The sequence below is a fragment of the Rhinopithecus roxellana genome, chromosome 10 (assembly GCF_007565055.1).
Source record: "Rhinopithecus roxellana isolate Shanxi Qingling chromosome 10, ASM756505v1, whole genome shotgun sequence".
NCBI lineage: Eukaryota > Metazoa > Chordata > Mammalia > Primates > Cercopithecidae > Rhinopithecus > Rhinopithecus roxellana.
This window is the reverse complement of record NC_044558.1, coordinates 58,655,149-58,672,595: the sequence shown is the minus strand read 5'-3', so window position 1 is coordinate 58,672,595 and position 17,447 is coordinate 58,655,149. Positions and strand designations below refer to the sequence as shown.

At 42.6% G+C, this 17,447-nt stretch overlaps 1 protein-coding gene across 1 annotated transcript; it reads right to left on the bottom strand.

The window, feature by feature from the left end:
* Positions 1 to 5,237: 5,237 nt before the first annotated feature.
* LOC104670633 (keratin, type II cytoskeletal 6C-like) lies at positions 5,238 to 10,523 on the bottom strand. Its single transcript, XM_010373975.2, has 9 exons — positions 9,921 to 10,523; positions 8,783 to 8,997; positions 8,389 to 8,449; positions 8,135 to 8,230; positions 7,846 to 8,010; positions 7,219 to 7,344; positions 6,381 to 6,601; positions 6,130 to 6,164; positions 5,238 to 6,015 (listed from the first exon to the last, which is right to left on the bottom strand). Exons 1-9 carry the CDS (start codon positions 10,458 to 10,460, stop codon positions 5,780 to 5,782), a joined length of 1,695 nt encoding a protein of 564 aa, XP_010372277.1. The 5' UTR covers positions 10,461 to 10,523; the 3' UTR covers positions 5,238 to 5,779.
* Positions 10,524 to 17,447: the final 6,924 nt, after the last annotated feature.

Sequence of the window (17,447 nt, the reverse complement as noted above, 5' to 3'; positions counted from 1 at the left end):
CCTAATACCATAAAAACCCTAGAAGAAAATCTAGGTAGTACCATTCAGGACATAGGCATGGGCAAGGACTTCATGTCTAAAACACCAAAAGCAACGGCAGCAAAAGCCAAAATTGACAAATGGGATCTAATTAAACTAAAGAGCTTTTGCACAGCAAAAGAAACTACCATCAGAGTGAACAGGCAACCTACAGAATGGGAGAGAATTTTTGCGACCTACTCATCTGACAAAGGGCTAATATCCAGAATCTACAAAGAACTCAAACAAATATATAAGAAAAAAACAAACAACCCCATCAAAAAGTGGGCAAAGGATATGAACAGACATTTCTCAAAAGACGACATTCATACAGCCAACAGACACATGAAAAAATGCTCATCATCACTCGCCATCAGAGAAATGCAAGTCAAAACCACAATGAGATACCATCTCACACCAGTTAGAATGGCAATCATTAAGAAGTCAGGAAACAACAGTTGTTGGAGAGGATGTGGAGAAATAGGAACACTTTTACACTGTTGGTGGGATTGTAAACTAGTTCAACCACTATGGAAAACAGTATGGCAATTCCTCAAGGATCTAGAACTAGATGTACCATATGACCCAGCCATCCCACTACTGGGTATATACCCAAAGGATTACAAATTATTCTACTACAAAGACACATGCACACGTATGTTTATTGCGGCACTATTCACAATAGCAAAGACTTGGAATCAACCCAAATGTCCATCTGTGACAGACTGGATTAAGAAAATGTGGCACATATACACCATGGAATACTATGCAGCCATAAAAAAGGATGAGTTTGCGTCCTTTGTAGGGACATGGATGCAGCTGGAAACCATCATTCTTAGCAAACTATCACAAGAAGAGAAAACCAAACACCACATGTTCTCACTCATAGGTGGGAACTGAACAATCAGATCACTTGGACTCGGGAAGGGGAACATCACACACTGGGGCCTATCATGGGGAGGGGGGAGGAGGGAGGGATTGCCTTGGGGAGTTATACATGATATAAATGATGAATTGATGGGTGCTGACGAGTTGATGGGTGCAGCACACCAACATGGCATAAGTATACATATGTAACAAACCTGCACGTTATGCACATGTACCCTAGAACTTAAAGTATAAAAAAAAAAAAAAAAAAAAAAAAAACCAGTGCCCATCAAAAAGCCTGCACACAGATATTTATAGTAGCTTTATTCCTAATTTCCCAAACTAGGAAGCAACCAACATATCTTTCAGTAGGTGAATGGTAAGTCAACTGTGGCCCATCAAGACAATGAAATATTATTCAATACTAAAATGAAATGAGCTATCAAGCCATGAAAACACATGGAGGAAACTTAAATGCATATTACTAGGTGAAAGAAGCCAACCTGAAAAGGCTGCATACTGTATGATTCCAACTATATGACACGCTGGAAAAGGAAAAAAGCTATGAAGACAGTGAAAAGATCCTTGGCTGCCAAGACTTAGTTGGGAAAGATAAATAGGTGGAGCACAGAAGATTTTTTAGGGCAGTGAAATGAATTTGTATACTATAGTGGTAGATACATGTTATCCATTTTTCATAACCATAGAATGTACAACAGCAAGAGTTAACCCTACTGTAAGCTTGGACTTTGGTTAATAATGACACGTCAATGTAGATTTGATTGTAACAAATGTACCACTCTGGTGGGGGCTGTTGATAGTGAGTGAGGCTATGAATTTGTGTGGGCAGTGGGTATATGGTAAGCTTTTGTACCTCTGGGCAATTTTACTGTGAACCTGAAACTGCTCTAAAAAATAAAGACAATATAGATAAACCTGGCAGACATTATGCTAAGTGAAATAAGCCAGACATAGGATGACAAATACTGCATGGTCTCACTTATTGGTGTTATGTAGAAGAGAGGAACTTATGGAAGTTTAGAGTAGAATGATGGTTGTGAGAGACTGGGGGAGGGGGTGGGGATGGGATAGAATAGGAATTGCTGGTCAAAGAGCACAATTTCAGTTAGATGAGAGGAATAAGTTTTGAGATCTATTGTGCAGCAGGGTGACAATCATCAATAATAATATATTGCATATTTCAAAATAGCTAAGAAAGTAAATTTCAAATGTCTCACCACACAGAAAATGATAAAGCAAGGTGATAGATATATTAAGTAACTTGATTTAATCATTTCATATTTTGTACATGTATAAAAACATCATACTGTACCTCATAAATTTATGCAATTTTGTTTTTGTCAGTTTTAAATGATATTAATTTTTAAAATCCCCCCAAAATTCTATGGATTTTGACAAATGTATAATGTGACCTCACCACTACACTTGTTTCACTTATCACCTTGCAAAGATCCTTTGCCTTTTCATATAAACTTTATCCAGTTTATTGATATTTACACAATAGTTTGCTGGGATTTTAATTGGGATTGTGTTGAATCTATGTATCAATTTAGAAAGAACTGACAGCTTAATAATTCTGAGTCTTCCAATCTACCAATCTGGATCGTCTCTCCATTTATTTATATCTTTAATTTATTTCATCATTATTTAGTAGTTTTCCTCTTACGGAGTCTCTTTATATTTTGTTAGATTTATGCCTAAGCATTTAATCTTTTGGTGTTATTGTGAATGGTATTGATTCTTAATTTCAAATTTCAGTTCCTCATTGCTGGTATATAAGAAAGTACTTACTTTTGTCTAGTAATCTCGTGGCCTGCAACTTTGCTGTCTTTGCTTATTGCTGCCAGGAAAGTACTGGTAGATTCTTTGAAATTTTCTACATTGACTAAATGTCATATGAGAATAAAGAGAGTTTTTTTTTTAATTTCTAATATATATTACTTTTATTGCTGCAGTTAAACTTCCAGTACAATGCGAGTAACAGTGGAGAGAGGGGACATGTCTGCCTTGCTCTCGAACTATGCGAAAACGGCCTAGTCTTTCACTATTAAGTATGATGTTAACTATGGGATTTTTTATTTTTCTTATGTTCTTCACCAAGTTGAGGAAGTTGCCCTCCATTTCTTGTTTGCTGACAGGCTTGTTTTCTTTGAAACATGAATCGGTGTTGGGTTATATAATCAACTTTTTCTGCATCAATTGATATAGTTATATGATTTTTCTTTTTTAGTCCTCTGATATAGTAGATTTTATTGATGGCTTTTGAATGTTACACTAGCCTCACATATACATGATAAATCCTGGTTAGTTATGGTGTATAACTTTTAAGTACGTGGTAGGATTAAATTTGGTAATATTTTGTTGAGCAATTTTGCATCTATGTTTATAAAAGGTATTGTTCTATAGTTTTCTTTTCTCAAAATGTCTTTATCTAGTTTTGGTGTTAGAGTGATACCGACCTCTGTAGAATGAGTTATAAACTGTTCTCTCTGCATCTGTTTCCCAGAAGACATTGTAGACAATCGGTATCATTTCATTTTTAAATGTTAATAGAATTAACCAATAAAAATATCTGGGCCCGGCACTTTCTTTTAGAGAGGCTATAAATTATTGATTCAATTTATTTAATAGGTATGTGACTATTCCGATCTATTTCTCCCTGTGTGAATTTTGGTAACCTGTGTCTTTCAAGGATTTGGTGAATTTCATCGAAGTTTCAAGTTTGTTCCTTTGTAGTTTTCCTTTATTATGCTTTGAATGTCCATATACTATAAGATTTTTATTTTTTATATGGATACACATATATGCACATTGTTTTTAACCTCCTTTTGGTATATTTCTACATCCTAGATAATTTATCTTGTCAGTTATTTTCCTTTTCATTATACCTCATGAGTATATAACTATATGTGTGGTCAGTGGGCTTGGGTCAGTTATGACATGCGTGCTGGTGGGGAGGTCTGGAGGGCAATGAGGAGACATCAATGTCGGAAGCTGCCCGTGTTGCTGAGGAAAAGCCTAAGGATGAACACAGTGGGAATCTGACACAGCAAGATCCTGAAACACCTTCTGTGAATTTGCCAACCAAATAAAAGGTCTCTAGTGATGTGGGAGCCAGAATGTTAGGGGGATAATTGTCACTCCTGAGGAAAACAGGAACTGAGGTGGCCCAAAGGCAACACTAGCTGACCATCCGCTCGTATCCTGAGACTTTCCTTAGCCATTCAGAGATGCCAGTCCAGTTCACAGACAGGCCATTTCACTCCTGAGGGAGGAATATAACTGTCTCTTCTGATAAACAGACTCGGTTTCATGGAATCTCTGTGAGAGGCTTAGAGTACGAAAGGGAGGGAATTTCCATTCTTGTTTTGCTTTCCCATTTCAAGGAATAAGCATGTGAGTTTTGTGCCTGGCTGTTTGGATTTTTATTTTTTATTTTTCAATTTATTTTTCGAGACAGAGTCTTGCTCTGTTGCCCAGGCTGGAATATAGCAGCGTGATCTCAGCTCACTGCAACCTCCCTCCTGCTCCCGGGTTCAAGTGATTCTCCTGCCTCAGCCTTCCAAGCAGCTGGGATTGGCGCCCACCACCATGCTCAACTAATTTTTATATTTTTAGTAGAGATGGGATTTCACCATGTTGGCTAGGCTGGTCTCAAACTCCTGACCTCAGGCGATCCATCCACCTCAGCTTCCCAAAGTGCGGGGATTACAGGTGTGAGCCACTGCCCCCAGCTGTTTGGATTTTAATTGTATCGGCTTTAATGTCCCATTTCCCTGTTGTGAAGATTACTGTGGTGCATATCCATGTGCGTATAGCTTTCTGCATTTGCACGTTCTCCTCAGGATACATTTCCAGAGGTGTAATTTCAGTTCTAAGTAGGCACATATTGATTGCTGTTGATACACCTTGTCAAATAATTTTCTTAGTCATGGGGCAATTCCAAGTATAAATAAAGTATCTTATTTTCTTCTCAAATGACTTTTATTCTATTTGGCCAAAAATGTTTCTCCACCTGGACATTTAGGCCAAGCGCCGGTGTATAAGGAGGAATAGTCTTAGAGACCAAGTCAGAGGGGCTGGGCTGCCAGTTCCTACATACAGTGAAACAAGAGTGGACAATCATGGTGGACCAAATGCCTCCCACTCCACTTGCCAAACATTTAGGAGGAATTTGATCTGAGAAGACACCTGAATATCAGGATGCCATAGTGCTGTTAATTGAACCTCTCTAAAGGAGAAGGTTTAAGCACATGGGGATATGGATTATCAGTTAAAAATAAAAAGGCATTTGTCAACTGAAAAACCTGAAGAAATATTGGTACCCTGCATTACTTTAAAACCTGCTTTATTTAGAAATTACAAAGAGCAAAGAGCAGAGAATTCATCATAGGGAGACAGACTGTATACATCATACGACTAGTCACTTGCGCTTCCATGGATACTGCAGGGGGGTTCACAATAATTTTAAGGTAGGGAGTTTGGGGGCCAATGGAAAATAAGTGGAAGTTGTTCTGATATAAGCCCCAGGCAGTTTTCAGTAATGAAAAGGAGCAGAGATCATTTTCTTATCATGCTCAGCCTCAGAGATATCAATTTTGGAGGCAAGAAATTAATAATTTAATAACAGAGTGAAGCTCCAGTGGTGATTACATCATGATGTAAAATCAGAGGTTGATCTGATGGTGAGCAATGGGTGCTCAGATGGGGCTGGTATAGACAGACGAAGTGAGGGCACTAAGCATCCATCCCCAGCTCTACCTGGGAGGGCAGGGGAGACTGGAGGCCAGGGGAGGACAAGCAACCTGAGGAGAGGTCTCTGCAGCCAGAGAGGGGCCTGAGGACTGTTGGACCGAGAGCTGGCGGCAGCACTTCAGGGCTTGTAGCTCTTCCTGCTGGAGGAGGAGGTGGTGGTGTACTTGATGGTGGAACTGCCGCCTCCAACAGAGCTGAGGCCACCCCCAATGGCTCTGCCGCTGCTGGAACTGAAGCCACCTCCAACGCCAAGACCACTGCCATAGGAGTAGCTGCTTCCTCCACCCAGGCCTAAGCCACTGCCGACACCGCTGGCACCACCATAGCCACTGGAGACGGTGGACTGCACCACAGCTGTGGTGGGGAGGGGGACAAGGACACAAGAAGCCACGATGAGCTCATCCTGTCAGCCTGAGCCCAGTCAGAAGAGTGCAAGGGCAGGGGAGGAAGGCAAGCAAAGGTACTTACAGATGTTGACTTGTCCAACGCCTTCGCCATTCAGCCTGTGGGGAGAAACACAGGGAGGGTGAGACCTCAGAGAGCCCTTCCCCGGAGGAGCATGGGAAGCCTTGGTGGGTGGAAGAGTCTACGGGAAAACTTTTGGTTTTCTCCCAAGAAGAGCAATTATGGTCTTGGGCAGTGCACCTTAAAGTTGTGCTCAGTGCCAGGAACATTGAAGATGGACTCAGCTGTGGGAGGAAGTCGCATCAGTTACCCACCTGCACTCCTCGCCCTCCAGCAGCTTGCGGTAGGTGGCAATCTCCACGTCCAGGGCCAGCTTGACATTCATCAGCTCCTGGTACTCCTTCAGCAGCCGGGCCAGGTCCTGCTTGGCCTTCTGCAGGGCGTCCTCCAGCCCTTCCAACTTGTTCTTGGCATCCTTGAGTGCCATCTCCCCACGCTGCTCAGCATCAGCAATGGCGGCCTGCAGGCTGGCACACTAGGAGGGGAAGGGAAGAGAAGGAACTTCTTGTCTGCTCCTCCAGAGGAGGCTGGCTCTTGTTTAGTGAACAAGGGTCCTGTAGCCCAAAATTGACAGAGAATGAGCTCTGACTCTTCCTGTAGAGTATTTTTCCATTTGGCAATATTTGTCTAGTCTGGGAGTCAAGTGACAAAGTCCTATGCCTCTTGTATTAAGCACCTGCATGAGAATGTGCTTTGTATCTGATGGGAGACAATACAATGGACCCAAAAACAAGGCATATGGAAGATGAAGGCCCAGATTTGTATTGAGTGCTGTTTTCAAAACTACAACAAGAAAAATTTTGAGGAATACATCTGGATGCCACATTAAAATATACAAAATTGTGACTATCTGTAGGTGAGGTGATGACTTTTTACCTGACTATTGAGACCTGGCCTTGCTCATGCCTCAGAGGCTCATCCTCTTGGGTGGGATTCACTTCTCTATTGAGTTCTCAATGAGGGCAAGAACTATACATGTTCCTCACCCTAGTGTTGGTTTACTTTTCAGGAATTATCTCAAATAATAGCTAATGACTGCCTAATGGGTCTAGCAAAAAATGATGCTTCTCTACTTCATTGCCCCCACCATACCTGCTTCTTGACGTGGTCAATCTCAGATCTCAGCCTCTGGATCATGCGGTTGATCTCAGCAATCTCCTGCTTGGTATTGCGCAGGTCGTCCCCATGTCTGCCCGCTGTGACCTGCAGCTCCTCGTACTGCAGCCCAGAGGTGGAGAGAGAGACAGTGTCTACGGGTTCTTACCTGGCAAGCGATGACTTTCACTTGTGTATCATGCATGTCAAGAAGTGGACCTAATGGCTTCTCCCCAAGAAACTTGAGGAAAAGCTGATGTTATGTGGTGGGTGGATACTAAACACTGGAGTCACAGACCATCCTCATTGTGGCACCACTATCTGCCTAATTTCCTTAGGGAGTAGAAATGTTCTGTACCATTTTCTAAAAGTCAGCAATCAGGATGAAGCTAAATGCAGAGATGACTATGTCATTGTCTATGGTAGTTTTCCTCCTGCATTGGGTTCTTTTTCCTTCTTGACTTGGGCGTAAGTTCAACAAATGTCTACTCTAATAGTGCAGGTGTACGTCCTGTGAGAGGACCCTGGCTTCCTGTAAGGGGATGTCCCCAGTGAAGTCTGTAGTTCTCTGGTATTCAGAGCTGGACACAGGGATTCCTCAGCGGCTGCCCACACCCTGCTCACCTTGCTCTGATACCAGGACTCGGCCTCAGCCCGGCTCCTCTGAGCAATCTCCTCGTATTGGGCCTTGACCTCGGCGATAATGCTGTCCAGGTCCAGGTTGCGGTTGTTGTCCATGGACAGCACCACGGATGTGTCTGAGATGTGGGTCTGCATCTGGGACAACTCCTGCAGAACAGAAGGTCATAAGATCAACTTCACTTCTGATGTTTACAGAGATACCCAGCCCTATACATCTTCTCCCCTTTGCAGACCCCATCAGAGTAAACAGAAGGATGGTGGAGACGCTTACTGCTTCATACAAGGCTCTCAGGAAATTGATCTCGTCTGTGAGAGTGTCTGCCTTGGCTTGCAGTTCAACCTTGTTCATGTAGGCAGCATCCACGTCCTGGGGAAAGAGCCAATAACCTGGAGTTGCCTGAGTGCACCTTCCCAATCTACCCATCTTCTAGTCCCCCTACCGATTCTCCTCTCCCAGGTAAGCGACGACACAGAGCCACTTCTGTCCTTCTAAGTGAATTTGAACCCCCGGCTTCATCTGCTCACCTTCTTCAGAGTCACAAATTCATTCTCTGCTGTTGTGCGTTTGTTGATTTCATCCTCATATCTGCAGGAAGAAAGGCATGGGATATATTTGAGCCAGTGGGTAGGATGAAACAGAAAAGCAGCCTGGGATCCAACATTTTCCCAAATGGAATATATTCTAATTGAGCTTTCCTGCCACAGAGTACCTAAGGGATGATTTTTGCTTCTCCTAAATTTGTCACTTCTTTGATCTCCCTATCCTCCCATAACCATTTGTGGTTCTTGCAGGTTTGCTCCTAGGGACTAATTTGTGCTTTCCATTTCCATGGACATGGGTTGTTAGGAATCCCACCCCCATCTGGCCCTGGTCACCCAATAGTCTTGAAGTGTGTGCTGCAGAAAACTGAGTCCTCACTTGTTCTTGAGGTCCTCCACCAGGTCCTGCATGTTTCTCAGCTCTGAGTCCAGGCGGCCCCGTTCCCCGACGATACTGTCCAGCTGCCTCCTGAGATTGTTGATGTACTGCTCGAACAACGGCTCCAGATTCTGCCTCACGGTCTTGGTGCCCTGCTCCTGCAGCAGGGTCCACTTGGTGTCCAGAACCTTGTTCTGCTGCTCCAGGAACCGCACCTGGAGGGGAAGCAAGATGGTCATTTTCCAGGCAAAGGAAGGAAGAAAAAGTGTCTGATATCTGGTTTCCTGACAGGTCCAGGAGGTCCCCATGGTGCTGGGCTACTGCAGTGCATGTAGAGGCTCAGGCTGGGCTCTGCTCCCCCAACCCCTTTCCTTTGCACCCCACCAATCTCACTAGAGAAATTGTCCCACGGACCATTGAAGTGTGTGTTCTTACACTGTAAGCTATTGATGGTATCAGTGAGTTTCAACATTTCTTCTTTTTCTTTTTCCAAGCACAGTCACAAATCTAGTTTAAAAATACTATTTACCTGATGTTTTGTACAGTTTTTATTACTGATAGGACCTCAGTTAGGAGGGATATTAGATGTTGCCTTATGATTAGATTCCAGGCTAATTTCTGATTTAGTGTGATTTCTCCCCTCAAATATTCTGATGTTATGATCTTTCTCTGTTTTTAAAATTAATTAGCATTTCTCTGTGTTTTATAGTTGTTTCTATGCCCATTTTTCTTAATCCATCCAGGTTATCTTTTCCTTTTCTTTCTAAATTTTTTTCCTCTTACTCAGAACCCAGAGTGTAATCTACCAGCCCATATACTCCTGGCATTTGCTTTGTAATCTCTTAGACACTTTAGAGGGAAGAGTTAACCTACTCCACTCTCTGATGGCCTCATCTGTGCTTCAGGGTTATGAAAAGTTATGGCTTTCCCTAGGTAGGAGTGAGAAACAATCTGGAGATCCCATGTGGGAGTGATGCCCATCCCTGCTGCCTACTGTGCATGGGCAGCCAAGTGCACTCTCTGCAGAGCTGGGCTGAGTCCCCTTCTCCCTCCCTCCTAGGTCTCCCTGGCAGGAACGTGTTGCTCCTCTGGTCTGGGGACCCTGAAGTGCCCCATGGAGGGCATGGCCCTGGCTCACCTTGTCGATGAAGGAGGCGAACTTGTTGTTGAGGGTCTTGATCTGCTCGCGCTCCTCCGCCCGCACCCGCTGGATGGCGGGGTCGATTTGCAGGTTGAGGGGAGTCAGGAGACTCTGGTTGACGGTGACCTCTTGGATGCCTCCAGGGGGGCACACAGGGAAGCCAGGTCCCCCAAAGCCACCAGCAAGGCCGGCTCCACCACCCAGACCAAAGCCAATGCCGGCTCCACCACCGAAACCAAATCCACTCCCAGCGCCACCAAAGCCATAGCTGCCTCCGGCTCTGTTGCCATAGCCGCCACTGATGGCACAGCTGCCCCCTCCAATGGAGATCCTCTTGGAGCCCCCCAGGCCATACAGGCTGCGGCTGCCAAAGCCAGCTCTTCCACATGCGCCACCCAGGCCACCACTGCCCCTGGAGCGGGACACGGAGACGCTGCTGAAGCCAGAGCGGCTGACCCCAGGGAGCCTGGCTGAGCCGGCACTGAAGCCCCTGCGGCTGCTGCTGTGGCTCCTGATGGTGGTGGATGTGCTGGCCATGGTTCCAGGAGATGAGAGGGCTGTGGAGAGCGTTAGAGGCTGGAGGTGAGAGGGAAGAGAAGCAGGACTAAGAATCAGGCTCCGAGCAGCAGCTTATATATGGAGAGCATGGGCTGGGTCCAGTCCTGGAAGGTGAGCTTGCAGGTGGGGAAGGGCTGGGCTTTACAAAGAGTGAGATCACACCTGGATTAGAAAAGTTATGAAATGCTGAGATTGCATTTTTCACTTCCTTTAGTCAGGGAAAATATTCCTGCCTCCAGCTTTGACTCGAGATCTCAGCACAATAAGAGCATTCTCAGTTCATGAAGTTGGAGTTAGTCACTGTCTCTAGCAAAGGTTCTGCATGCTAGGCTGTTTATCAACATACTCGGAGAGCTTTCCTCTTTCCAGTCTGACTTTCTTCCAGCAGAGATATTGGAGATCACAAGCACTGTATTGCTAATTCCTTTACAGAAATATTACCATTTTCCTTGTAATTATTTTTCCTTCTGTGTGCAATTTCAAACATGTAGAGGGGCAGAACAACACAAGGGGCCTGTATATACCTATTACCTGTTTCCATGATGATTACGTTGTGGCCAGTTTTATATCTTGTATATTTCCACCCAATTCCCTTATCAACGTTAAATTTTTTTAAATCCCCAAAATATTTGGGTTTTAATTCAATATTAATTCAATATTAATCTCTAAATGATAGGTCTTTTAAAAATATAACTGAAATATTATTTTGTATTTTAAAAGTTTATGTATTTATTAAGTCTTCGCCCTCAAGGAGTTGAAATAACACAAAAGGAGATAGAAGACATCACCTCTAGTGGCATCACTGAGCTAGAAAGAAAGTAATGCTTGACTAGGAAGAAAAGAGCCCAGAGAGGGGATGTAGAGGGGACAGTGGGGAAGGATAATTTTTTTTGGTTGTTTTTTTTGAGTCAGAGTCTTGCTCTGTCGCCCAGGCTGGAGTTCAGTGGTGCGATCTGGGCTCACTGCAACCTCCACCTCCCAGGTTCAAGAGATTCTCTCACCTCAGCCTCCTGGGTAGCTGAGATTACAGGCGCTCGCCACCAAGCATGGCTAATTTTTTGTATTTTTAGTAGAGATGGGGTTTCACCATGTTGGCCAGGCTGGTCTCGAACTCCTGACCTCAGGTGATCCACCCGCCTCAGCCTCCAAAAGTGCTGGGATTACAGGCATGAGCCACCGCACCAAGCCAATTTATGTATTTATTAACATCGATACGTCTATTCAATTCTCCAATGTCCTTGTTTATTTATTTCCTTATGGTTTACAATTCATTTGTTGATGAGACCAGATGAATTGTCCTGAGTAGTATTTCAGTCTTTAGGGTTTCCTCATTGCTTACTCAGTGTTTCATTTAAGATGCTACTGTGTCCTCTATATTTCCTGGAAACTGATCATTAAAACTTGAAGCTTAATAAGACTCTCATATGTTTAGACTTTCCAGATGTGGATGTAATAGAATGCCCATTTGAATATTGAAAATTGGCCAGGTGCAGTGGCTCACACCTGTAATCCCAGCACTTTCAGAGGCCGAGGCGGGTGAATCACCTGAAGTCAGGAGTTTGAGACCAGCCTGGCCAACATGGTGAAACCCCATCTCCACTAAAAATACAAAAATTAGCTGGTGTGGTAGTGTAAGTCTGTAATCCCAGCTACTACTCCGGAGGCTGAGGTGGGAGGATCCCTTGAACCCGGGAGGCAGAGATTGCAGTGAGCTGAGATTGCACTGCTGCACGCTAGCCTGGGTGACAGAGCAAGATTCTGTCTCAAAAAAATAAATAAATTAAAATGAAAAACAAAAATGCTGAAAATTATTATTTACACCCTTATTTATATGTATATAAATTGAATATGTAATAAATGTTTAAGGATAAAATGCATACTAAGGCCATTCCCCAGTCACACAAACATTTTATGTGGAAGTAAGCACTGTTACCAAGTCCTTGTGTATCCTTCTAGTAACTTTACTTGGGTATGTTTCTGAGCTTTTTCTGGGGAATATGTGAGATGTGTGTATTTGTGTGTGTGTGTGTGTATGTGTATGAGAGAGAAGACAGAGGGTGAGAGAGGAGGGGGAGTTTTATATTGAAAGGTACGTATAGGTGAATTATAGCTAAAGAGAGAGAGAGGTTTGTCTGTGTGTTTTATATATTAAATTTGCATACACATATAAAATATTTTAAAATTATATACATATTAAACACATACACATGTATTATCTTCCAATTAAGTTTGTGTTGTCTCTACTTTGCCTTCCAAATCTATTTTTTTCTCTTTATTCTTTTAGCACTCCGTGATCCCTGTTTTTCTGTTTGCTTTTCTCCATCTTTTCCTATATGTCAATTACTGTGCCTTCAGCAATATCTTTCTTTCCTCTTTGTGCTGCTTTCAGTTGGTCTTCGTTTCTATTGTTCTTTATTGTTTCAACATATTGTCCCTTAGTTCTCTTTTTTTATGGAGGTGATCATTTCGTTGAAATTTTTTTGCTAACATTTTATTGTGCCTTTTTTCTGTTGAACATTCTTTAAGTGCCTTTTTTTTTTTGTCTCATTCCTTTCAGTTTTAAATGCATAGATCTTTTGTGGATCCTGGAATGGTTCCTTTCCAACTGATGCTCATTTTTAATGAGATGAGCATCCTCTGGGGCTGCCATTTACAGGACATATTGTGGGAGAAGGGACCAGGGGCATATTCAGGTGGGTTGGAATTCTCATTATGACACAAGGCTGTGTGAATAATTCTTTTAAACATCAATTCAACCAAGCCAACAAAGATCACTGCAGAGTGGCTCACAAATCACAGGCTCTCTGCTTTCTTTGACTTACCAACAAAATGATGCCAATGGGCAACAAAATGCTGTCAACATGACTGGGCCACAGGGTGCCCGGATATTTGCTCAAACACTATTCTGGATGCTTCTGTATGAGATTAAAATCTGAATCTGAATTGTTAGACTGAGTAAAGCAGGTTATCCTTCCTAACGTGGGTGGGCCTGTTTAGTCAGTTGAAGGCATAAATACAATACAAAGACTGAGTAAGTGGATAATCTTCCTGCATGACTATCTTTGAACTGGAACATTGGATTTTTGTTTTTCTACTGCCCTCAGACTTTATCTAAAATATCTGCTTGTTCTGGGTCTCAAGCCTGTGGTGTTTTGGATTGAAGCTACACCATCAAATCTTTGGAATCCTTGAGATTGAGTCTGGAACTGGAACATCGGCTCTCCAACTTGCCATCTTGGGACTTGTTAACCTCCAAGACAACAACAGCCGATTGTTAATAATAATAATTATTTCTCTCTAATCTATTACTCAATCAATCATCTATCTATCTATATATGTGTGTGTGTGTATAACCAAAAGGATATCTCTTTATATATATATATGTGTGTGTGTGTGTGTGTATAAGCTGAACTTCATTAAAATTTCAAAGCATGAGACTTTGCACAAAACACTGCTAAGAGAATGAGAAGTCAAGCCACAGAGTAAGAATATGTTGGCAAAAGACATATCTGATAAAGTACTGTTACCGAAACTATACAAAGAACTCTTAAAATTAACAGTAAGAAAAAACCTGGTTGTAAAATGGGCCAGAGTGTTTAACAGATACATAACCAAAGCAGATATACAAATGACAAATAAGCATATGAAAGATGTTCAACATTACATGTCATCAGGTAAGTTAAAATTTAAAAAAACAATGAGATAACACTACACGTCTATTTGAATGTTTAAAATCCAGAACACTGAGAATACCACATACTGGTGAAGATGTGGAACAATGGGAACTCTCATTCATTGCTTGTGGAAATACAAAATGGCATGGCCACTTTGGGAGACAGTTTGGCAGTTTCTCCCAAAACTAAACCTACTTTTACCGTACAATTCATCTACTGAACTCATTAGTATTTACCCAAATGAATTGAAAGTATATGCCCATTTAGAAACCTACACACAGATTGATGTGGTTTGGATTTGTGTCCCCACCCAAATCTTGTGTTGAATGGTAATCCCCAATGTTGGAAGAGGAACCTGGTGGGAGGTGATTAGATGATGGTGACAAACTTCCCCCTTTCTGTTCTCATGATAGAGAGTGAGTTCTCATGAGGTCTGGTTGTCTAAAAGTGTGTAGCAGCTTCCCCTTCTCTCTCTCTTCCTTCTGCTGCAGTCACATAAGACATGCCAGCTTCTCCTTCACCTTCTACCATGATTATAAGTTTCCTGAGGCCTTCCCAGAAGCAGAGGCCTATAGAGCCTGCATAATTGTGAGCCAATTAAACCTTTTTTCTTTATAAATTATCCAATTTCAGCTATTTCTTTATAGCAGTGAGAGAAAGGACTAACACACAGATATTTATAGTAGCTTTATTACCAATTGCCCAAACTAGTGTGAAAGGAAAATAAATCTTGGGATCCCCAAATCACTAATCTAAAGGGAAAAGTCATGCTAGGAACTGCTTAGGGAAGCTGCCTCCCATTCTATTCAGAGAACCATCTGTATTCACTGAGATAGATGCGTATCTGATTGCTTCCTTTGGAAAGACCAATGAGAAACTCAAAAGAATGCAACTGTTTGTCTCTTAGTTACCTATAACCTGGAAGCCTCCCTCCCAGCTTCAAGTTGTCCCATATTTCAGACTGAACCAATGTACCGTCTTATATTGATTGATGTCTCATGTCTCCCTAAAACGTATAAAACCAAGCTGTTCCCCAACCATCTTGAGCACATGTTGTCAGGCCCTCCTGAGGCTGTGTCGTGGTGCGCATCCTTAACTTTGGCAAAAAAAAAAAAAACTTCCTAAATTGACTGAGACCTGTCTCAGATATTTGGGGTTCATACTAGGAAGCAATCAATATGTCTTTTAGTAGGTGGATAGCAAACAAACTGTGGCCTATCAAGACAATGGAATATTCAACGCTAAAAAGAAATGAGCTGTCAAGCCATGAAAAGACATGTAGGAAATTTAGATGCATGTAACCAAGTGAAAAAAGCCAATCTGAAAAGGCTACGTATTGTATGATTCCTGCTAGATGGCATACTTTAGGCACAACTATAAGGGCAGTAAAAAGATTATTGGCTGTTAGTGGGGAAGGAAGAATGAATAGGCTTAGAATAGAGGATTTTCAGGGTAGTGAAACTAACCTGTATGATACAATAATGGTAGCTAAATGTCATAATACATTGTTCAAAATCCATAAAATGTACAACACTAAGGTCAAAACTAATCTGTATGATATAATAATGGTAGACAAATGTCATAATACATTGTTCAAAATCCATAAAATGTACAACACTAAGAATGAACCCTAATGTAAACTATGAACTTTGGATAATAATGGCATGCCAACATAGATTCATTGGTTGCAAAAAATATACTTCTCTGTTTGGTGTTGTGAATGGGTGAAGCTCTGAATTTGTATGGGCAGGGGATATATGCTAAGTCTTTTTATCTTCTGGACTATTTGGTTGTGAACCTAAAACTGCTCTAAGAAATAAAGATAATATGGTGTGGCTGAGTCCCCAACCAACTCACATCTTGAATTGTAGTTTTCATAATCCCCATGTGTCATGGAAGGGACTCAGTGGGAAGTGACTGGATCATGGGAGTGGCTTCCCCCATGCTCTTCTCAAGATAGTGAGTGAGTCTCATGAGATCTGATGGTTTTATAAGCATCTGGCATTTCCCCTGCTTGCACTCATTCAGTCTCCTTCCGCCTTGTGAAGAGGTGCCTTCCACCATGATTGCAAGTTTCCTGAGAACCCCCTAGCCATGCAGAACCGTAAGTCAATTAAACCTCTTTTTTTATGAATTACCCAGTCTCAGATATTTCTTCATAGCAGCAAAAGAAAGGACTAATACAGTAAATTGTTACCACAGAAAGTGGGGTGCTGCTATAAAGATACCTGAAAATGTGGAAGTGCCTTTGGAACTGGGTAACAGGCAGAGGTTGGAACAGTTTGGAGGGCTGAGAAGACACAAAAATGTGGGAAAGTTTGGAACTTTCTAGGGACTTGTTGAATGGCTTTAATCAAACTACTGACAGTGATATGAATGATTAAGTCCAGGCTGAGGTGGTCTCAGATAAAGATGAGGACCTTGTTGGGAACTGGAGTAAAGATCCCTCTTACTATGTTTCACAAAGAGACTGGAGGCATTTTGACCCTGCCCTAGAGATTTGTGGAGCTTTAAACTTGAGAGAGATGATTTAGGGCATCTGGTGGAAGAAATTTTTAAGCAGCAAAGCATTCAAGAGGTGACAGACCATAAAAGTTTGGAAATTTTGCAGCCTGATGATGCAGCAGAAAAGAAAAACCCATTTTATGGGGAGAAATTCAAGCCCTCTACAGAAATTTGCATAAGTAACACGAAGGTGAATGTTAATCATCAAGACAATCGGGGAAATGTCTCCAGAGCATGACAGAGACCTTCACGGCAGCCCCTTCCATCACAGGCCCAGAAGTCTAGGGGGGAAAAATGGTTTCCTGGATTGGGCCCAGGGCCCCCCCGCTCTATGCAGCCTTGGAACATGGTGCCCTGCATCCCAACTGCTTCAGCTCCAGGTGTGGTTAAAAAAGGTCAAGGTACAACTCAGGCCATTGCCTCAGAGGATGCAAGCACCAAGCCTTGGTGGCTTCCATGTGGTGTTGAGCCTGTGAGTTCACAGAAGTCAAAAATTGAGGTTTGGGAACCTCTGCCTAGATTTCAGAGGGTGTATGGAAACGCCTGGATGTCCAGGCAGAAATTTGCTGTAGGGGTGAAGCCCTCATGGAGAATCTCTGCCTGGGTAGTGTGGAAGGGAAATATGGGGTTGGAGCCCCAATACAGAGTCCCCACTGGGGCACTGCCTAGTGGGGCTGTCAGAAGCAGGCCACTGTCCTCCAGACCTGAGAATGATAGATCCACTGACAGCTTGTACTGTGTGCTTGGAAAAGCCACAGGCACTCAATGCTAGCCTGTGAAAGCAGCC